At 25.5% G+C, this 22,848-nt stretch overlaps 10 protein-coding genes and 1 non-coding gene across 11 annotated transcripts; 6 read left to right on the top strand and 5 right to left on the bottom strand.

Annotated features, from left to right (window-relative positions):
• Nucleotides 1-579: 579 nt before the first annotated feature.
• AAJ76_2900029226 (hypothetical protein) lies at nucleotides 580-2,769 on the bottom strand (the record flags this gene model as incomplete). Its single annotated transcript, XM_024474973.1, has 1 exon — nucleotides 580-2,769. The coding sequence occupies one exon, from the start codon at nucleotides 2,767-2,769 to the stop codon at nucleotides 580-582; it is 2,190 nt and encodes a 729-aa protein (XP_024330924.1).
• A 246-nt stretch (nucleotides 2,770-3,015) lies between these two features.
• AAJ76_2900029742 (pre-mrna branch site p14-like protein) lies at nucleotides 3,016-3,285 on the bottom strand (the record flags this gene model as incomplete). Its single annotated transcript, XM_024474974.1, has 1 exon — nucleotides 3,016-3,285. One exon carries the CDS (start codon nucleotides 3,283-3,285, stop codon nucleotides 3,016-3,018), a length of 270 nt encoding a protein of 89 aa, XP_024330925.1.
• Nucleotides 3,286-3,434: 149 nt separating this feature from the next.
• On the bottom strand, nucleotides 3,435-5,027 carry AAJ76_2900031484 (spk1-like ser thr protein kinase; the record flags this gene model as incomplete). The annotated part of the gene is made up of 1 exon (XM_024474975.1): nucleotides 3,435-5,027. The coding sequence occupies one exon, from the start codon at nucleotides 5,025-5,027 to the stop codon at nucleotides 3,435-3,437; it is 1,593 nt and encodes a 530-aa protein (XP_024330926.1).
• A 1,080-nt stretch (nucleotides 5,028-6,107) lies between these two features.
• AAJ76_2900032909 (transcription initiation factor gamma subunit) lies at nucleotides 6,108-6,452 on the bottom strand (the record flags this gene model as incomplete). Its single annotated transcript, XM_024474976.1, has 1 exon — nucleotides 6,108-6,452. The coding sequence occupies one exon, from the start codon at nucleotides 6,450-6,452 to the stop codon at nucleotides 6,108-6,110; it is 345 nt and encodes a 114-aa protein (XP_024330927.1).
• An 86-nt stretch (nucleotides 6,453-6,538) lies between these two features.
• Nucleotides 6,539-8,299, top strand: AAJ76_2900032996 (transcription initiation factor gamma subunit; the record flags this gene model as incomplete). Its single annotated transcript, XM_024474977.1, has 1 exon — nucleotides 6,539-8,299. The coding sequence occupies one exon, from the start codon at nucleotides 6,539-6,541 to the stop codon at nucleotides 8,297-8,299; it is 1,761 nt and encodes a 586-aa protein (XP_024330928.1).
• Nucleotides 8,300-8,897: 598 nt separating this feature from the next.
• Nucleotides 8,898-11,168, top strand: AAJ76_2900035355 (proteasome regulatory subunit 2; the record flags this gene model as incomplete). Its single annotated transcript, XM_024474978.1, has 1 exon — nucleotides 8,898-11,168. The coding sequence occupies one exon, from the start codon at nucleotides 8,898-8,900 to the stop codon at nucleotides 11,166-11,168; it is 2,271 nt and encodes a 756-aa protein (XP_024330929.1).
• A 919-nt stretch (nucleotides 11,169-12,087) lies between these two features.
• Nucleotides 12,088-13,320, top strand: AAJ76_2900038545 (hypothetical protein; the record flags this gene model as incomplete). The annotated part of the gene is made up of 1 exon (XM_024474979.1): nucleotides 12,088-13,320. The coding sequence occupies one exon, from the start codon at nucleotides 12,088-12,090 to the stop codon at nucleotides 13,318-13,320; it is 1,233 nt and encodes a 410-aa protein (XP_024330930.1).
• A 103-nt stretch (nucleotides 13,321-13,423) lies between these two features.
• On the top strand, nucleotides 13,424-14,200 carry AAJ76_2900039881 (hypothetical protein; the record flags this gene model as incomplete). Its single annotated transcript, XM_024474980.1, has 1 exon — nucleotides 13,424-14,200. One exon carries the CDS (start codon nucleotides 13,424-13,426, stop codon nucleotides 14,198-14,200), a length of 777 nt encoding a protein of 258 aa, XP_024330931.1.
• Nucleotides 14,201-15,425: 1,225 nt separating this feature from the next.
• On the top strand, nucleotides 15,426-15,510 carry AAJ76_2900041883. The gene has a single exon. It is a non-coding gene; the product is annotated as a tRNA-Sec (tRNA).
• Nucleotides 15,511-18,570: 3,060 nt separating this feature from the next.
• On the top strand, nucleotides 18,571-19,992 carry AAJ76_2900045028 (hypothetical protein; the record flags this gene model as incomplete). The annotated part of the gene is made up of 1 exon (XM_024474981.1): nucleotides 18,571-19,992. One exon carries the CDS (start codon nucleotides 18,571-18,573, stop codon nucleotides 19,990-19,992), a length of 1,422 nt encoding a protein of 473 aa, XP_024330932.1.
• A 2,530-nt stretch (nucleotides 19,993-22,522) lies between these two features.
• On the bottom strand, nucleotides 22,523-22,848 carry AAJ76_2900049303 (nol1 nol2 sun trna rrna cytosine-c5-methylase; the record flags this gene model as incomplete). The annotated part of the gene is made up of 1 exon (XM_024474982.1): nucleotides 22,523-22,848. A coding segment is annotated over one exon (326 nt), but the record flags the coding sequence as incomplete, so codon positions are not given.

Here is a 22,848-nt window from a genome sequence, read left to right on the forward strand (position 1 = left end):
AAAGTTCTATATTTATATCTTAAAATTATCTATATGTTTTACATTTTTTTAAATATTAATTTAAATCTAACCAACTTTGCATCTTTAATAGCCTAAACTGGCAAGATCTTGTAATTTCTCAGTCAGGTTTAATTTATAGTACTATTTGTGGTCAAATAAAATGTCTTTATAAATAAATTTTTGGTTTATACAGCTAATAAAACTGTATTATTATTGTTTTTAAAATAAATTAACCGTTTACGATTTATTTTAATACTTTAGAGATCTACATTATTTAATGATACATTAATGTTATTAATAGTAAAATATAATTTTCATTTCATTTAATACTTTAGAGATTTACATTATTTAATGATACATTAATGTATCATTAAATAATGTACACGCCACTCTACAAATATTTTAAATTTCATAACAAAAAACGAATTTATAACAGAATCTTGAATTTATATTTGTCACGTAATATCACCAATAAAAAGTAATTTTAATTAACAAAATATGTGAACAATTTAAATTAAATATTTTGATAAATTGATAATATAAAATAAACAATTTAATATCAACAAAATATATAGGTACCTATATAATATCCCTAATACCGGGAATATTCTTTAAACGTCTTAACAAACTTAAATCAGAATAAAGAATGGCTTTAACATCTTCATGCGCAATCATCACAAGAATAATTTTAAACAAATCTGAAGAATTTCTTTTCTTTGTAAAAAGCTTATGTTTGTAAATATAATCACAATGTAACAATATACTCTTAAAAATAGTCTTAAACCTATTTTTCATGCTTTTAACACATACAAATGATCTAATTATATTTTCTAATAGCTTATTATCATCTAACATTCCATGTTCGAGAAATAATTTATTAAAATCATCAATTTTAGGAATAATAAATTTACGCAACTCTTTTAGTAACTTCTTGTTATGTACCCTACTAAACTTCACATTAGATAAAATTTCTAGAGTAAAAACAGGATCAGTCTTGCAAAGCTTACAACAATACTTAAAAATAAATAAATTCTCAAAAAAATACGACTTACCACACACATTTATAAAATCTAAAATAAGCTCAATATTTAAGTAATTATTTTCTTTCAATATAACTAGTAAATTAAAAATCTTATTTAAAAAAACTTGATCAATGTTAAATCCAAGATATTTCTTTTTACAAATCTTACCATGTTCAATACTAATCTCAATACACCTTTTAACCAAAATAATACTTTTTTCAACATCTAATTCCCCTAATTTAGATAAAAAAGTTTTACGTAATTTTTCAAATAATGATCGTTCTTCAAAATTATATCGATCATGAGTTGTTTCCATTTGCTTAATAAATGGTAATTTATCTTTAACAAAATTCTCAAACTTAACCTGAAAAATGTCGACAAAAAAATTTAGTAAAATTATAACACCTTCAATTTTTATAACACCCGGATCAATATTATTAATCATAAATTCAATATCAGAAAGTTTACCTTTACTAAGACAAATATCAATATCGGTTGTATTGACTTTAGAAAAATCAGCTTTAAAAATTTTAAAAACTTTTTCATCTTCAAAAACACGAATCTTTTTGCAACCAGCGGTAAATTGTTCAAAAGGATAAACAAGAAATAGATAAATTTGATTAATCCAACTAAAATGTTTGATAACCTGAGATAATTGATTCCATACAGATACATGAGTATTAAAATACCCATTGAATTTTTTAAGTTCAAAAAAAATAAAACTTAATACAGTGCCATACTTAAAGGGAACTTTCATAATTCCCAAAGACTCATTAAAAACATTAACACTAGATAAAAAAGTCTGTTCGCAATATCCTGTATGCTTGTAAGGAAAGTTGGAATTAATATTTATAATCTTAAACTTATATAACGCTTTGCCATCTACTGCCAATCTAATTATTTTCTTCAACGGTCTTTTCAATATCTTGTATCCTTGTGGAGATTTAAATCTTTGATTACAATTAAATAGAGAATTATTAGTAGGATTAATTCTACTAAAAGAAGTAAAAGCTTTACTTATGGGATATTGTTGATAATATTTGGTAGGAGGGCAATGAGAAAGCCGAAAAGTATTGCTGTAAGCCACCGAATTTTCATTAAATGAATGTAAAACAGGCGGCAGCGAATTCTTATGCATAAGAAATGATGGTATTTTCTGATCAATAATTTTTTTCTGATAATACGCCTGTTGATATGGTTGTACAGCCAATGGGGCCTTTAAATTCGTAATTCTACTTTTCATATGGGTTGCTTTAATATTTTCGTTATGATGTATATTTTCTTTAGAATGTCTAATCTTATAATTCTCATTATAATTGATTTTAACTTTAGCATCAATTGGTCTGCTACACATGTTGTTATTAAATTTATTCTCATTAGATTTACAAGGAAAAAAATTTTTAGGCAAATTATCTAAATTACTTTGACTCATCATGGGGTGACTATGATTAAATAGGTAGGATTCAGAAATATTCTTTTTAACTTTCAAATCAGTAGCATGTGTTGTATTACTATTAGCAAAAATATCTTTCGGATTAATAAAAACTTCATCATGTTCAAAATTATTCGAAAAAGAGAAATTAAAGTTTTTTACGAGATCATTATCGAAATTAAATACATTATTAAAATCTTCAGAAACATTGCTACTTTTTAATTTTGCAATGTTATCATCCCTTTCATTATCATTTGACTTTTCTTCGTAAATTCCACTATCATTGACAAGTCCTTCTTTAATAAAATTATCCATAAATTTGGGGTCCAGTAAATTTTGAAATATTAAATCGTTATTGGTTTCATTTATGCTACAAATTTAAAATAACGGTTTTTTATAGATATGAAATTTGTTTGTAATTAAACAAATTATATAAAAAAGTATAAAACAATTTTTGATCATTAAGAACTAACATTGTTAAGGGGAATAACGTCATAAAAAAAGGAGATTAGATAAACAACTAAAATATGTACAAAGAAACAAAATTACAATATAATTCATTTACAATTTTCCATCTGCTACTGGAAATGTTTGAAAGTATTTAATTTTCATTAACTTATTCTGATACACAATATTATTCATAGCTTTATGAGCTTCAATTGCATCATTAACTTTTTCAAAAACTATAAAAGCACAATTTTTAGTAGTAGAGTTGTTCCCTAATCCAACATGTAAGATTTTCCCAAATTTACAAAACATTTGTCTCAATTTATAAGTTGTTATTTCAGAAACATTTTCAACGTACAACATTTGTGTTTCTAACAATTTCATAAGGGCAGAATTCAAAAAAATTAATTTATAGTAAAGAAATCAAAATAAAAAAAAAGCTTATAAATTAAAACCTTACAGGGTTGGTCATGTGTGTTGTACTAGAAGATATAAGACTATATAATTTTTTATTAAAATAACTTTATTATAACTTATAAATACAATTTTACTAAATCATTGATCCGTTTCAAGTCTTTTTTTATATACATAGGCAGTCTATTATTAATTTCATAATTCTTGTTATTGTATTTAACTAACATCTTTGATAGCTCAATTTCAAAGCATCGTCCATCATTAAGTAAAAAAATAAAATTTGTTTTCTTTTTGATACACCAGCCTAAATTATTTTTAAATTTATAGAAAATTTCATTTCGTATTTTCATGTCCATGAAACTACCAACAGAACTTAAAGTCCCCATAGAAATCGTAGAATTTTTAAATGCAAATGGATACTCTAATTTCTCATTATTTAATTTTAGCGGAAGATTTTTGTAATCAATGTTAATTATGTTTCTTTGACACTTATAAAATAATTCAAAGATCTTTTTTTCTTGTATTTCTTTTGGTAAAATGTCACATTTCTTCTTTGTTTTATTTTCTAGATCTGCTACTTCATAAAAAAACGACTTTTTTGCTTTCGTATGTTTTTTCTTTACAATAAAATTGGCGTCATAATAAATGAATCCTTCATTCAGTTGATAAACAAATTTATAGTCTTTTTCTTCGATTAAAATAATAGGAAGTCTTTCCATTTTCAAATTAAGGTAAGCCAATCCGTAAATAATTTTTTTTAAGTGGGCATTAGTAAACAAAAAAATCTCTTTTTCTTGTTCATTAAGCTTAAAAATAAAATGCAATTCTTCTATTTCATCATGTTTTAAATAACATAATTTCAATTTCTGTGTATTAACCTTTGATTTATCACAAAAAAATGCTGTATTGTCTGTTATATTTTTAGTATTTGTATCAGATACTTGTAAACTGATTTCGTCAAAATACACTTTATCGTTAATTTTTTGAATAATTCCGAACTTTTCATCGACTTTAAAATCATTTAAATATCGAAAATCACAATATTTAGGCAAAAAGTCTTGAAAAACGGGATGATGCAAAGCGTCATACGCCGTTATACGTGTAACTGGATTTACATCCAACATTCTACCAAGTAAATCATTACAACAAGGATCTGTTACATTTTTTAAATCTAGTAATGTCGAGAAAACTTTTCCAGCAGAATATATATCAACACTTTTAGTGTAACTTTCTTTGTTAATTATTTCAGGTGCAATGTAATCTTCTGTACCACAAACAGAAAAGTTATTTTTTGATGCGTAGCAACTTAAGCCAAAATCGCAAATTTTTATCGAATTTTCTTTTATAAGAATATTAGCCAATTTAATATCTCTGTGTATAATATTATTTGAATGCAAGTATTCTAGTCCACACAATATCATACGAATAATCTTTTTAGTTATATTAATATCTACATTATATTCGTTAATAAATGTTATAAGATTATATTCGCACAATTCAGTTACTAGATAAAGATTTTCTAATGATTCGTATACATCTAAATATTTACAAATATTATCATGATTTACAGATGATAAGATTTTTATTTCATTGTAAGATTTTTTATTCTTCGGTATAATTTTTATACTTACTGGATTATTATAAGAATCCAAAGCTTTATATACTTTTCCGCATGCACCTTCACCAATAATATTTTTAAAAATATATTTCATAATATAAATGGGGTTAAAATAAATATTAAAAAGTTAATTATAAATTTAGAGCAATTTCTGTTATTTATTTAAAAAATATACTGATAATTTACTAAATTGGCTTAATTTATTAATAAATATAAAAGATGTACTATTTATTAATATTTATTAAATATTAAATTATAATTGATGTGTAGATTAAAATATTGAAAATTCGTTGGTTGTAAGTTAAAGTTACTTAATGTTTAAATCAATAAAAAAATAATATTAACGTTTAATTACAATTTAACAAATTATTATTTTTATATTAAATAGAACTTTAAAAAAAGTTATTTTTTAAAAATATGAAAATCTCTAGAAGTACTGTATTTAGCAGTTTGATAGTTTAAAATTCTGTGTTTTAGTTTTAAGAATAAAAAAATATTAATTAGAATATTTACCGTCAGTAATCAACAAAGCAGTATTAAGACTGAAACTACCGACTGAACTGTAGGAAATTTATGAGACGTTTTGTATCAAATCAAAACATAAACTATTTAAAGAAAGAAAATATAAACACATGTCAAATAAACCTTTTTGTACTAAAAAGGAGTCTTCCTCCCATAATAACCTAACCAAAGGTAAAAGGAATGTTTATAAAATGTAAAGTAAATCGCATTAAAAAAGTTGTTGTAACTTGTATTTTAACGCAAAAGACATTTATTAGAATTATATTGATTAGAAAAAGCAAATTTAAAATATAACATAATTGTATACTAACTATCAAAGGTTATGTTAAAATATTTAAAAGTAAATTATAAACTTGCCCTCTTCGAAGTCTTTCATATTTTTTAGATGGGTAAGTTTATTTAATTATTAAATAAAATATTTTATAAGATGATGATTTCACGGATGTAAATATCAGCCTGCAACATATTTAACACACATAAATAACATTATAACCTGTTAGCTAGACACAAACTTTCATTGATTTTTAGTATTAAAAATAAAAATAATTTTTTAAAATGTTACTAACCTTTCATTTTATATTGTTGTGCTAATATAAAAATTTTATTTCCACATTTAATTAAATAAACAATATACAAAAAAATATGTATTTATTTATAAATTCTTTTTTTTCCTTCTTCTCGTAACTTCAGCATTTGTATCTGCATCACATGCTACAATTTTTATTAAATTAGTCTTATAGTATTCATTGTTTACATACATACAAAAATTTTTAGCTATGAATTTCCATACCCCTTCTACGTGATTATAAGAGCATATTTTTCCTTTAAAACTTAGTGTTCCAGTAACTGATCTATTAAACACAATGGGAATACTTTCATCAAATTTTTCTAGTATAAACTTCGCCTGTTTAGGGGTAAGCAAATTTTGTCTAACTTTTTCGTCTATAATATCAACAAGGGCTCGGCCAATGACCGATTGTCTGTAAAATTCATACATACTATTTTAAGGGTAAAAAATAAAAAAAAACTTTTTTTTTGGACATTCGTTATTTATGCATTTATAAAAAATATTTTTTTTAACCCATGAATAATCAAAATAATATGAACAATTTGTTTAGCAGTGGACTTTTTCCAAATACACCCAGTAAAGACACAACAACTTTTAACTATACAGGAATGGGTAATGTTTTTAATCAAAGTGCTGTTTTACAGAAAAATGGAACAAAAAATAAAAATTTTGAACCTCAGAAAATTAAGGATGAAAGAGGATTTGGGTTTTTAGAATATTTTCATATAAATTCTATGAAAGAATATGCCGATAAAAGCAGTGATGAATTAAGGTTTGAAGATTATTGCTTAGGAAGACGACCTAATACTCTAGCTATAAGTACAAATATGTCTAGTACTGGAAATAATTTTATGTCAACCAATACTACTTCACTATTTCCGACATCTAATATTGGATCAAGTACTACAACTCAATCTCAACCTTCTATTCAGCAAATTTCTAATTTAGGAACATTTAATAGGCCAACAGAAAATGTTAATTTTGGATTTAACGGCATGAGCTCACGATTTGGATCTACAGTGGAAAATGAGAAGAATCAGTCAATGTTTGCTAATCAATCCAATAATCAGTTAGCTTTAGCAACAAATCAAATATCTAACACTACTGGATCTATGTTAACTCAATCCTCTAATCCAATTACAAATCAAAATAATAATATTTTTTCTGCAGAATCTGCCCAACCATCTACATTTACTGGTAATATGTTTACTTCCACACCTAATCAGCCACAGACGAATACATCAACCTTTGGATCTACTGCCTTTCAGCCATCTTCTACTTTTAAACCGTCTTCCGTGCTACAATCGTCCAGTACTTTTCAACCGTCTACTACTTTTCAACCGTCTACTACTTTTCAACCGTCTACTACTTTTCAACCATCTTCCATTTTTCAACCATCTTCCACTTTTAAACCGTCTTCTACGCTGCAATCGTCTTCTACACTGCAATCGTCTAATACTTTTCAACCGCCTTCTACTTTTAAACCGTCTTCTACACTGCAATCGTCTAATACTTTTCAACCGTCTTCTACGCTGCAATCGTCTTCCGCGCTACAATCGTTTACTACTTTTCAGCCATCTACTACTTTTCAACCATCTACTACGTTTCAACCATCTGCTACGTTTCAACCACAAACGGATACTCTACAGCAATCATCTTCTTTTTTATTTACACCAAACACTTCTAATTTATTATGTGCTCAAGTAGATAAATCAGATCCATATGGTACAAAAAACATTAAGTTTCAATTTGTTCAAAAAGAACTTTCGCCTTTTCAACGACTTTTAGCAGAGCCTATTACTAAAGACAATTCTAAAGTACAGGTCGAAGCACAATTAGAATACAGGTCTCCCGAACCAGATAAGCCTGTTGATGTTTATTTTACACCTAGTATTGAAGACATTCGTGGAATGAATAGAATCAATAACATGACACTTTATTTTCCTGGAAAAGGTACAATTGAATTTCTTGAACCAGTTAATGTTGCAGATCTTACTGTTGAGAATGTCAATAAGAAAATATTATTTGCTAAAAATCATGTGTACGTGACCGATAAAACTGGTTCTGGACTGAATGTCTCGGCAAGGGTCACCATTGAAAAAATGTATCCTGTGTCTAAAACAGATAATACACTTATTATTGGAAAGGCAGATAGTTATCCACAGAAAGGTATACAAGATAGATTTATTTATGAACTAAAAAATGATGATACAAAGAAATTTGTAGATTACGATTGTACAAAAGGAACTTATGTCTACACTGTGAATCATTTTTAATAATTTGAGTAATTTTTAAAAATATGATGTACGTTTAGTGAAAAATAAACTTTTTAAATAAATAATTATTTTTAAAGTTTTTCAATTAACTTATTTGATAATGTTATCGTGTTAACATTGTCAAATAAATAATTTTATAGTTTTTTAATTTTGTAAAATAAAGTATAACGCGTTAACATAGTCAAATAAATTTAAAGATGTATAATTCTTTGAAATATGAATTACTGGAAATAGTTAGTAAGAATTGCACATCGCTTATTTAATTGTTATGTACGTGTGATTTGAAAAAAGTTGTGTTACTTAAAAAATAATTTGACTAACTGACGCTTTATTAGTAAGAACTTATCAATAAACAATTAAATTATTATTATTAATTACACGTTGCCTATAAATTATTTTAAATGTACAAAAATTCATATTAGTGTATTAAATAAAACATATGGTATAAATCGGTTATAAAAATCCTATTAGTTGATTTTACAAAATAATAATATACATGTCTTTTTAGATACTTAAAAACAAACACATTTCATTAATAAATTATTTTTCTATCTACGTTTTTCCTTTTTTATATTTTTTGTTTATTTTTACCCCATTTATGCAGTCCCTTAAAATTTTACCAAATATAAAATATCTCTTAGAAAACAATAAAGAACAGGAAGCTATAAATATTATTACGCCAAATATAGACACTTTAGCTTTGTACCTTAAAGATTGCTTAGGATTGTTTACTGCTTCTACTAAAGAATCATCACTTTGTCTTTCTAAAATACACTTTATAAATCAAAATTACGACCAGTCAATAAAATTCGCTATAAAAGCCGGTAACCTTTTTTTAGAAGATAAAACATTTTTTTATAAAGCACTTGTTGACAGAATGATGTCCTGTCTTTTAATAGACACAAATCATTTTTGTAAACCTTTTATATTAGATTTAATTAAAAATGATATACTTTCTGACAGTTATATTGGATTTTTATTTTCTATAAAAGAATACGAATTATTTGAAATGGCACTTAGTAAACAAATGTCTAATAAAGATTTACTATCATTTTTAATTAATGAAATACAAGATAAAAATATGTTTTATAAATCTATTATTAATATACAAAATAAAGAGACAGAACAAGCATTATTTCTTTTAATAGATGCGTATGCCTATTTTAACATGACAGCGCAGTTAAAAAATCTTCTCTTGGAAATGGAATCTAAAGATATTTGTTTATGTTACACACTCTGTTTCTACATCGACGAGTGTTACAAATTGGATCTACAAGTGGAAAATCAAAATATGATGCGAATACTTAACGGGACATTTAAAAAAGAAATTTTTAATAAATTTCGAGTAGAAAATAATCTAACAAGTTTTAAACTCCTAGATTCTATGACTAAATCTTTAACCTCTCATGTTTCTTTTGTAAATTCATTTATGAATCTAGGTACTACTAATGACACGTTTTATAGAAATAATTCGGATGTATTTGGAAGGTTAAATGAATGGGCTAGATATTTAGATGTTGCGAATTTAGGAATGATACATTATAAGAATGATAATCCTTATGATGTACTAAAAAATTATATTCCTAATGAATCTAATAATAAAGAAGGGGGATCTTTACAAGCCTTAGGATTAATTAATAACGGGTCTTATAATGAAGCAGATAACGAGTTACTATTGTATTTTTTAGATTCAATAGATACACTTACTGATGAACTTGCATTTGGTTCGTGTATGGGACTTGGTCTTATAAATATTGGTTCTAATAATAAATATATTATTAGTGCTTTAATTAAACTTGCTAAGGAAAAGAATACTATCTACGGAGAGGCGGCTACTATAGGAATGGGATTAATTGGATGTGGAACGTGTGAAAAAGAACTTTTGGATCAATTGCGCTGTATTGAGGAAGATACAGAATATCAGCGCGTAATACGAAGCATAGGAATAGCCAATGCACTACTAGTAGCATTTACAAGAAAAGAATACAATTTTACTAATAAATTTGGAGATGTACTAAGTCTAGGAACTGCTTTTGTAGGTACTGGTAGCCTAGAAATAATTTCTAAGGTTTTACCATTTATTAATCATGAAGATGATGATGTGAAAAGAAATGCCATTATAGCATTAGGATTTATTTGTTGTATGGAACATAGTCTTTTACTTGATACACTTGAGCCTTTAGCCGAAAATCATAATAACGCTGTTAGATCTGCTGTAGGATTAGTATTAGGATTTTTCTTTTCAGGTACTGGTAATGAAAGGGTATGTGATTTACTTGAAGGTTTAATGTATGATACTAATTCATTAGTAAAGCAATCTGCTCTAATTGGTATGGGTTTTGTTATAATGCAATGTAATGATACTTTAATTAAAAATTATAAAAGAATTATCGGTAAATTCAATAAAGTGATTGTAGACAGATCTGAAGAAGGATCAGTCAAGTTTGGTGCTGTTATTGGAAGAGGAATTAGTGAAGCGGGAGGTAGAAGCATTATTTTTAGTATTACTAACATGTTTAATAAAATTACTAAAGAGAGATTAGTAGGAGCATTAATGTTTTTTAATTATTGGTATTGGTATCCTTATATTAATTTTATATCTTTGAATTTGAAAGAGACTGGTTTCTTTGTGTTTGATGAAGATTTACAGTTAGTTGATAAAAGCTTGAAATATAACGGAAACTACGATAATATTTTAATTAAAGTACCAGATGTTAAAAAGAGTAGGAAATTTAAAGCTAAACCGGCGGTAGAAGAAGAAATAATAACTAAGGCCGATGAAAATATTCAATCAGGTAAAAGATGCACTTTATTACAAATGAAAGAATGTGGTATTGAGTTTCCGGGTGTTTTTTTTACTAAAAAATAAATCTAATTGTTAAAATTTTTTTTAATTTAACAAAAAGTTTATTTTCTACTTATGTTTATAGTTAATTATTAAAAAATTTTATTTTTATAATAGAAGTACAGTTTTAGATGACTGAACAGGGGTAATATCACAAAAAGTTAGGAAAGTGGTAATCTATGTAATATTTTGTTCTATAAAACTGTAAATTAAATTTATATTTAAGCATTTTTAATTACAAAATGTTATAATCTTAGGAAAGATATTCAAAACAAAAGTAATGTTCTAAAAGTAAATAGATATTAAAATATCTATTCTCGATCTATAGAAATATTCTATTAAGAAGATAATTTATAAAATTAATACGCATTGATCTTATATAATTTTAGAATAAATAACCCCACTGTAGGAATGGCTTCAACACATGTCAAAGATATCTTCTATATCATGAGATATCTGACATGTTGTGAGTTAAATAATTTATAATAAATAAACCCATGTTAAATACCAACACTTACGTTTTCTAGTAACAATTCTATTGAACATAACATAATTTTTGTTTCGATTTATTAAGGTTTCTTTTATAATGCTATCATTTTTGTTGAATGCTGCTCTTCATGTCAAATATCTCACACATTATTATTAAGGTACGTTTTACATGTTTACATTTATAATATTATTTTTAAATAAACTCATCTTTTCTAATAATCACATTTTAAGTAACAGCAATTTTCACAAAGCTATTTAATATTATCAAATGTTGGTATAAAACATAGGTTTATTTAACAAACATGTCAAAGCCACCAACCCAATACTGCTGATTGACATGTCTACATCTTTACTGTCCTACATAAAACAATCCTTTTAAACACTATTTTTATTTTTAAACACTTCCTTTTTTTCTTAAAATTTTATTCTTCTAAAATACATTTATACCCCCTTTATGCACTTCTTTAAAAATACTTTCTTGCATAATATCTCGCATGCAGTGTATAAGTCCCCTTATTTATACTATACACATAATCTTAAACTATCAAAATACAATACAAGTAAAAATCAACAACCAGAAATAGTAAAAGATGTAGAAACAATTAATTTAATTTCTTTAGATTTTATAGAAGATGAACTTATTTTTATTTACCAAGATAAAATTGTATGGAAGGAAAATACTATTTACGTTATTGTAAAAAAATATGTAATTTATCAAAAGCTTTTAATGATTTTAAATAATAAAAATCAGATAGTAGTAGTTAAATGTAATTCTTCTTACATTTTATGTGAGAATGTAATAGATTTTACTGTAGATAACTATCATTTATGGATTATATCAACTGATTATAAAATTTATAAAAAATATTTTTACGAATCTATTACACACATTAATCTTAATAATCCACTAAATATTATTAATATTAGTAATAAATCATTGATGGTACAAATAGAAGTAAATAAAAATATTTACTTATTTTATAAAAATTGTGTAGAAGTATTTGATATATTAAATGATATTCTTGTGCTTAAATATAGATACAATACTAAAAATTATAATATATATAATTTAAATAAATTATATTTAGTAGATAATGATACATTAGAATTGTGTGAATATCCTAAAATTATATTAAAAGGTAAAATTGACTATGCATACAAGGATAAAGATAAAGATATTATAATTAGTAAAGAAAATATAATTTATATACAAAAAGAAGTAAATAAAATACAAGAGAATTATAAAAATAGCAATAAATGGAATAGTGTTTTAGATAACTTAAAAACTACATTTGTTATTGATAGTTCTGATGAAAAATATATTTATAAGAAATTTGAAGAAGAAGTGTTAGATAGATACAGAAAAATGTATTATGAGTTAACAACACTAAATGATAGTCTTTTACTAAAAAAAAATAAATTAGAAGAACTTTTTGAGAAAGTTAATATAAAAATAAAAAAATATGAAAAAAGAAAACTTGACATAGAAAAAAGGATAAAAGATGTATCAAACAGATATTATAATGTATTATCAACAGTGAAAGTCAATGCTAAAGATTTTTACAAGATTTTGGATATATTGAAAAATGAAATTGGTAAAAAGACAGTATTAAACAATGAAAAATATGTACGAATGCTAAAAATGCAAAAAGAACTTTTAAAAAATAAGATTTATAAATCTATTTAAAATAATAAATTAATATAAAAATTTTTGTATTTTAAAATTAGTTTGTTTGTCAATTACGTTCTAAGAATTTAAAATAATTTATAAGGTAAAAAAATTTTTTTTTATGATATTTTATTTTACTGTTTTAACTTTTATTAAAACTTCTACTACAAATCGCAATCCACAGATTGTTATAACAGATTCTGCACCAGAGATAATTCCTCTTAGTGATAATGTAACATATAATATTCATACAGACGATAGAGGTGTAGTTACGGTTACAACACTAGATCAAGGATCATCTTCTCCTAGAACTGAAAGAGAAATTTATAATTCTGTTGTAAATGAGGTTGCTACTACAAATAATAATTTACAAGGAGGAGGAGAATTTGTTTTAGGGTATGCTCCCACACCAGAAGAAGTAAGTAATTCGATGTTTCATCCCATTATTCGTGTAGAAGATTATCAAACTCCAGGTATATCTACCGGTAATAATGATCCACCAGGTCAATCAAATGGCTCTAATCAAGCTATCCAAGGTAACAATTATCAGTCACCATTGGCAACTGGCTTAAGTAGTAATTCTAGTTCATTACCTACAACTAATTACTCTGGGCAACAGCAATATACAGGAAATGGTGGGCTATTTATTGAATCTACACTGGGAGGACAACAAACATCTGAAGGTGGACAGAATCAAAATATAACACAAGATAAACAATCTAAAACCGATTCTAAAGGTACAAAAGATAAGAAAGATGATAAAACAAAAAAAAAGAAAAAAAATAAAAAAAGTGAACAAAAAGATGATGAAGATGATGATCCAGTAGGTAGTAAATCTGTACAAGCTTTACAAGAAATATATATGAATGCTTTATTAACTGTAATATTGGCTTTGTAATAAATTATTAATATATTATTTTTTTATTAAGATACAAGTTAATTCTATACCGCTTTAAATGGGCTTACAATACTGACAAGAACAATAGTCATTATTTTAAAAAAGTGTTCTAAAGTAAAATTTGTTTTATAACAATTTAACATATTTATTGTAAAATTTCTTAAATAATTATTGTGAACCTTCTTTAGTTAGATTCTCTGTTCCTATTGGTTACAAAACAATCAATTAGAATTCACCAACAAGAATAAAAAATAAATTAAATTTATGTAATTGTCGTAACCTCTTGTGAGGTGGCCGAAACGAAAGTACTGTCCTAATATATAATAGATTATTTTATTAAAATAGTTTTAATTGTTAAATAAAGTTCTTTTTTTGTAATACCTATATCTTTCTATTTTTTGAAATTCATTACCTAACCATAAATTATTTTTTTTAATAAAAAAAATTCATTTTTGTAATTCTTTTAAAAATTAAAAAAGTAAAATTATGTGAATAATACCACACGTCTATAGAGTAATAACTCTAAGCTGTATGTTACTCTTTCTTAATAAAAAATAAAAAATATTTTACAATTTTTTTAAAAAAGGAGTAAAAAAATAAATAAATGTGTATATTTAAACTTTTTATATGTATTGATGACTAGCTTACGCTATCCTGTTTTAAATAGGATTATAAATACAAATTATTCTCTTTTTTAAATGTGCGCTATGTCTTTGAGCTTGTATGTATTGTTCAATAATATAAAATAAATTTTTTTATCAATAATTAAATTTTGCAATAGCCATATTTTACGATTTATATAATTGATAAAACTACAGGAAAATGCACAAAGTATTGTGGTGGGCTCATAAAAAAGCTTAAAACCTGTTTTATTCTTTTTTATTAAAAAATACAAAGATTTTTATAAAAGTACAAAAAAAGGGTTAAAAATTAAATAAAATTTTTCTTTTCTTTTTATAATATAGTAGATTACAAATTAAAATAAAGTCAGAAGATGATAAAAAATGAAATGAATAGTAGAATTTAAAATAATCCATTCCATGAAGAGAGACATGAGATAAATAAAATTAAAAAAAATTATTTATAAAAAAAATATCAGCTTTCTATGTTATGCTAAAAGACATAACAAAAGTATAAAAATTAAAATAACGTTATTATTTTCCTCTATGTGAGTAATGAGACTAATTAAAAAACATTTATGTTATATACTTTATTTTTCCTTACAGGTACCTTGGCCGAGGGGTCGATGGCGTCAGATTTCAGCTCTGATACTTTAATCAGTGCGTGCGGTTCGAATCCCACAGGTACCATTTTTGCATGAAAAAAAATTGTGCATAGAATTTTTTGAAATTATTTATATTGGTAATATATTTACATCTTAAGGGATTTATACTATCCTAAATTTTCTATTTAAAAGTTTCATATTACTAATGTTATTTTATATTGTTAACGACTTATAGATATATATCAAAATATGTTTTTAATTGTATTAAAGTTAAAAAATATATCATTAATCATTGTTTACTTAACAACTATAATTCTAAAAAATATCATTTTTGCGAAACCAATATACAAACTAATAATAAAATTTATAATTTTTTTTTTAAATTCTAAAATTATCAGTCTATAAAAGATAAAGTTTATTTTAGAAAACTTAGTAAAAAATTAGAATAACTTTTTAACGACATTTTTTTGAACAAATTCTAGATACTTAATTTTTTATTATACTATACTGCAGATAAACATCTCTCTATACTACTTTTATAATATTTTATAAAAAATCTTTTTTGTTTATAAATTAAATATTTTTGTTTCGCATTTAATTTTTTATATTTTTGTTTTCGTACTTAATTTAAAATGTACTAAAATTTGATATAGATAATCTACAATTTTTAGCATTAAATGATGATATTGTACAAAAATAGTCAAAAAAACCAATAAATTTTTCATTACTGTAAAACTAATAATTATTTAAAATAAATTTGCCACCAACACAACAAAGTGTCACAAGTACACTAGATTCTTGAAAGTACAAGAATATAAATATAAATTACAAAGAATTTTTAATTAGCAGAACATCCGAGAAACATATATATGGGGAGATCTTAAATTACTACAGATAGTAGAAAAATTATAAACATAAATTTAAGCGCTAAAACACAAGCAATGCAATCGCACAAATTAAGTAATATGTCTATATATTAAACATAGTTAAACAAACCCAAAGAAATAAAAAAAAGTATCTGTACAATATAAATTAAACATTACATGCATTAAAACAGCAGGTAAAGACGAAAAAAACCATCCTTTAAAGTTCAAGGCAGAAGATTTACAATATAAAGCACAGAAGAGAAATAATTATACTACAATTGCAGTTTGCCTTAGACGGCAGAAAAGCAATATTTTAAAGTGAAAAAGAAATATTCCTCACTTTCTAACATAAATTAAATTGATTTTGAAGCAAAATACAAAGTAATAAAGTGAGAATAGCAAGAAAGTTTAAAGATATTTGCCCAAATTCTTATAATATTGATAATAGAACAAGACAAACCTTTAAAACTTTAAATGCATCCTAAAGTCCCTGAATATTCGGTTTTAACAGTCTTCAAGATGGTCAACATACGAAAATCTTTGTTCTACGAAAAGAAGCTATGTGCGCTGTAACACAAAACAATCTTTCTTGACTTTGCGCCAAATACCATCATTGTAAAGAAAACTAAAAAACAATAGACTTTATGGAGATGGGATGCAATAGAGATTCATATTTGACCCTGCCGATTAAAAATCTTTAACCCCTAAAATAAGATGCAAAATTAAGAAGGAGAAAAGATCCTTGAAGAAAAAAGTAATGTTTTTTGCATAAAATTGAAATTATACTGATAAATAAATTAAAAATTTAAAATTAAGTCGGTTTTTGTTAATTTAAAAGAGATTTAATTACTTTTTCAAATACAAAAGATTTTTGGTTTCTTTTAACCGCAAACAATTCCAGAAAATTACTAATTTTTTTATATGTTCTATATCTGGCAGGAATATTTAATTTTACACCTGTCCATGTCCCTTCCATTGTATTTGAATGTGTAGATATTTGGTTATTAATAAAACCAATGTTTTGATATACAGTATGATGTGTATATTCTGTAAATGCACTCAATTTGGCGTTTCCGTTCCAGCAGTCTGTATAATACTTCCTGGCATGACATACCTTTTGATTAACGCCGTAAGTGTATCCGCCTTTCTGTTTTTAACTTTAGTTAATACAAGTTTTTGGCAAAGAGCACGTTCAATCTTTCTAGGACCCACACACCATCGACTCTATGTGCTTTATGGTATTTTTGCTTGCCGAATTTCGACCCATCTATTTCAACAACTACGCCAGGTCCTCCTATTTGTGTATTCTCTTTTATATTTTGTTTTGCAATACGACCGATTGTTTTTTTACTTAATCCCGTAATAAAATTTATAGATTTAATCAAATTGTTATACAAAAATAGAAATTTAATTCTCGCAACTACAAGCCAGCTAATTTTATCATTACAAAATGGGTTTTTACTTGTAATTTTTTTTTTTTCCTACAAATAGCACGAGTACCTTGTAAAATATTTTGTCCTTAATTACTTTTTGACTTTGCCTTAACACTACGGGCAAATCTTTCTATAATAATATTAAAAACAATTTTTTTCAAATGTATTCTCTATTTCATTAAAATAAATATTCACTTTTAGAGCTATAAAAATTACAAAAACAATAAATGATTAAAAAAAAAGCAATTAAATCTCTTTACAATTAACAAAAGCCAACTTATTCTTAAAATTTAAATCGATTTATTAGGTTTAAATTTAAATTTTGTGCAAAAAGCATTCCTTTTTTCCCCTTCTTGATTTTGCGCCTAATTTTAAGAGATTATAATTTTTAATCGGCGAGGTCAAATATGAATCTCTATTATATCACTCCTCTTTTAATATATTTATTTTACGCAAAAATACAAATAAATTTTAGAACTAATTTTTGATTTTAAATGACGTTGCCGACATATCCTCCTTTAAGGTATTGTTCAAAAAGTGAGATGAGATTAAAATGATTTATTTTATTTTTATCTAAATTTATCGTGCCCCCCTTTTGAGCCAGATAATTAATATTTAATTTTTTATTAATGTCATATTCAGATTAAGATTCTTGACAGTTAATTTATATAAAATTGTTATATTTATGTAAGACACCACAGTTGCATAGAAAAGTTTTATAACAACATGCTTGAAATTTTTTTCTTATTAAAATCAACTAACAAGAGCAAATTTATATTTTTTTTACAATTTACAGTTTGATTCTTTTGAGATTTTAATTTAAAAAAAAATTGTTTTTATACCCTTATGTCTAGCAATAGAAAATACATTGTTTTGGGAGTTGGTCTAGTAATCTCTTGCATAATTTTCGGATTGTTTTTTATTAAAAAATTCACTGCAGCATCCTCTGAAGAACCCTCTGAGGATTCCTCTGCAGCGTCCTCTATAGCATCCTCTGCAGAATTCTCTGCAGCATTCGTTAGAGAACTTTCTGCAGCATCCTCTAAAGAACCCTCTGCAGCGTCCTTTTTAGCATTTTCTGAAGAACCCTTTGCAATGACGTCTGCAACACCCTATGCAGCACCCTCTGCAATTACCTTTGCAACACCCTATGCAGCACCCTATGCAGCACCCTCTGCAGTATCCTCTGAAGAATCCTCTGCAGTATCCTTTTTAGCATTTTCTGAAGAACCCTTTGCAATGACGTCTGTAATAACCTCTGCAACACCCTTTGCAATGACGTCTGTAATAACCTCTGCAACACCCTTTGCAATGACGTCTGTAATAACCTCTGCAACACCCTATGCAGCATCCTCTGCAGTATCCTCTGCAGTATCCTCTGAAAAACCCTTTGCAACACCCTTTGCAGTATCCTTTGAAGAATCCTCTGAAGAATCCTCTGCAGTATCCTCTACAGTATCCTCTACAGTATCCTCTAAAGAACTTTCTGCACCACCCACAGCAACAATCTTTGAACTTGTTTTAGCACCCTCTGAAGAACCCTCTGCAGCAACCTCTGAAGAATCCTCTGAAAAACCTTCTGAAGAACTCTCTGCAACACTCTATGAAGAATTCTCAGTAACACCCTCTGAAGATCCCTCTACAGCGCTTTTTAAAGCTCCCTTTTTGGATTTAAAAAATAGTTTGGTATTAGAATCTTTTGGAAGCTGGAGCTTAGATGTTTCAACTGCATACGATGAATTTATTAGGGCAAACGAGAAAAATAAAAAGCTATCTAAAGAAGATTTTGCTATCATTTTGAATAGCTTATACTTTGCTGTTAAAGATAGATTTTTTTTTCTTCGAGAAAATATTATTGAATTAATTAAATTCTCGGGTAATTTTTTGAAATCTGGCTATGTAGAGTCAGCTAAAAAGATTGAGAGAGATCTTAAAAAATTTATAAATATACAAAACCAGTTTTATGATTTTTTTAAGGATCTTTTTGAAGAAAATAATAACTTTCAAAAATTTTTAGATCCTCAATATCACCTTTTTGAATTTAATATAGAAGATGGAAAGATTATATTAGACAAAGAAGAAATATCGATAATAAAGACTTTTGGAGAATATTTAAAAAATCTAGAAAATTATAAATTTTTAATAAGTGAGCAAAACAGAGATAAGATCTTTGAAAAAACATTTAGTACAAATTTAGGAAATATTTCTGGAGCTGAGCTTATGGCTGTTAAGCTTTATGTTTTTTTAATACATAAGTATTCAAAGTAAACCTGTTCTATGTAAAAAGTTTTTATATACAATTTTATAACTGCGACTTGTTTATATTTTAATTTGGTAAAATAAGGTACAAAATAATAAATATGCGAAAGGAAAAACAATTATTAAGACAAGTTACATTTAAAAATTTAATGTACTAATAAATGATAAAATTTTAAGTATACATTAATTAAAAGTTATGTATTCATTTGTGCTTTTTGTGTTAGAAGATAACATCCTTATGTCTAAAAATTTGTATAAAATTTTTTAAAAAGGAGACAAACATGCTTAGATTCACAAACTTTATTAGCCACTTTTTAGGCATCCCGCTGAAATGTTGTTAATGCAACAAGGAACTAATCAGATAAAACTATAATTAACCGATTAGGAGAAACCTTCATACCTTGTAGCATAACATTAGTGATTAATTTTGAGATCTTATAAAAAATAATAATCACTATTTAAGTCAATGCAGCCGCTTAAAATTTAGTAATGCTTGATGATCTGACCTTATTTAAATGACACTTAAACGTTTTTTACATAAAACTTTATTAGTTATATTTACACCGTTACTTAAATTATTATTCAATACTAGTTAACGTCATCTAGTTAAAAAGGTACGACAAATATGATGTATGTTCTGTTTTTTCAATGTATGATACGTTTTTGGGCTTGTTGTTATATATTGTTAATTTTTTATTTAGCTATTGAATCGATATTTAAGCATGTCAACAAAATCAATTTTTAAAAAAAAAATGCAAATTTTGTCAAATTCTTTTTAGTGAGATTTTTTAAAAGAAAATACTAGATAAAAGAATAAAACTTAAAGTTAAAAAAGCATTTTTTTATTTTGTAAATTAAACACCACTACATGATAAACAAGTTTTATAAGAGAACACAAGCGGGGGAGCTAAGTCATTAAAAAATTGTTTATAAAAGCATAAGCTTAAAGGATTGATCAAAGAGAGATAAATCTAGAGATAAGATAAGGGAAAGGCATAAAGGAAGTAAAGAGGTAGAGGTAGAGACGGGGTAGTAAAAAAGGTGTTAAGAGATATGATGGGATTGAGTTGCTTTAAGAAATGATTATACTAAAAAATTAAACAGGTCAGTGTATTGTAAATTTTTATACTAACTTGGAGGAGTGTTAACAATTGTATAATGCTTTGTAAAATGTTGAATTTTGATCATCGGCTTATTGATTGTATGTAAATTATGATTAATTACTCAAATGAGTGACGGCTATCATTATATTGGTTTTATACTAAAAATATTGTTATCAATATTATAAATTATAAGCAAATAAATAAGGAAATAGTAAATTGTATACATTTATGTATTATTATTGCTAGAAAATATTTTATTTGTAGTAGTTTTAGGATTTATTAGTGTGTGAATATTTATCATAATATAATTTTATATTTTGTACAGTATAAATTTTTGTCAAGGGTGAGGTTTAAAAGTAAATTCTAATATAAATTTTAATCGTTTCTTAGTTAAAAAGTCCATCGTTATTTTTTGCGCATTTTATAAAATTCATAATCTTGTAGCCCTTATTTGTTAACATTATTTTAACAGCAGAATAAAAATCAAATAACTTTATCACTGCTAATAAACTAAAGACCGCTAAGAAGTTTATGCTCGTGGTATTCTAGGAAATTTTTTCATTTATGCTTTTTTTCTTTGCTTACTTTTAGACCATTTCTTTTAATTAAAATATTCATCAGTTTTTATGTTTTTTGTTTAAATTAGGCATAAATAATATTCTATAATTTCTCTTTTTTTGTATATACCTTATTATTTTATAGAAGTTGTATAAAAGTATTATCTTCTTTTTTACATTAAAAGTAACATAACAGAAAGACAATTATTTTAACCATTATATTTTATACATATATTTCTTTTTTTAATAGAACATATTTAAAAAACTTAAAATTAATTTTTTTTGTATAATTTGTAAGAATCTTTTTTAAGATTAGTCTAAGATATCTTTAATTTGTGTTTATTGTAAGGTATAAAGCCGTCATTCACTTGAATAAAAGTGTTGGGGTTGTACATCTCTATATTTAGGCGTGTCTCGATTAGCTGGCATTATTAATCTTTGTTTGTATAACAAAAAAGATTAATCGTGATTTGTTTTAAAAATACAATTACTTGATAAGAATCTTAAGGCAATGTTTTGAAAGATTATTATGCTATGTGTAATGTTCACAAGTTATATCTATTTGCTAAAGTTATACCTGTTAAAATTTTTTTACAGTCATAAATAAATCAACTTGCGTTGTATACAAAAGAGTGTAAATTTTAATTTGTATAAAATTCTAACTTGTAAATTGTAAGTTTAACCCACTTTTCAAAAAAACGATTCTTTTTGAACACAAGAAAAGTTTGCTAATTGAATTTAAATTCCACAAAAAATACTTTTGCAATCAAAAATTCTTCTCATAAAAATTTAAAAACATTTAACGTCAAAACTAATTAGTTTAAACAAAAAAGATTATACATTTTTTAATATTTTATAAAAAAAATTTAATATAAAAATTTATTTTTTTTGTATTTTAGCATAAAAAAATCCATCCATGTTGTGTACATGAGGGTATATTCTTCTTGTTAAACTCATTGATGGATGATAAGCTGTACCTCTAAAAGTAGGAAATCCTGGCCGTCCTACGTCTACATCGCATCCTACTACTTTAGCATTAGGTCTTTTGGTTAGTAAATAAGTTACTACTTCTTCATTTTCTTTTGTTAATACTGAACAAGTAGAATAAACCATTACTCCTCCCTTTTTAAGCATGTCAAATCCCTTTAAAATAAGCTCTTTTTGTCTAAATACTGTTTTTCTTATGTCATCAACAGTTCTAGACA

Source organism: Vairimorpha ceranae (assembly GCF_000988165.1).
Source record: "Vairimorpha ceranae strain PA08 1199 chromosome Unknown NODE_29, whole genome shotgun sequence".
In the NCBI taxonomy this organism is placed as follows: Eukaryota; Fungi; Microsporidia; family Nosematidae; genus Vairimorpha; species Vairimorpha ceranae.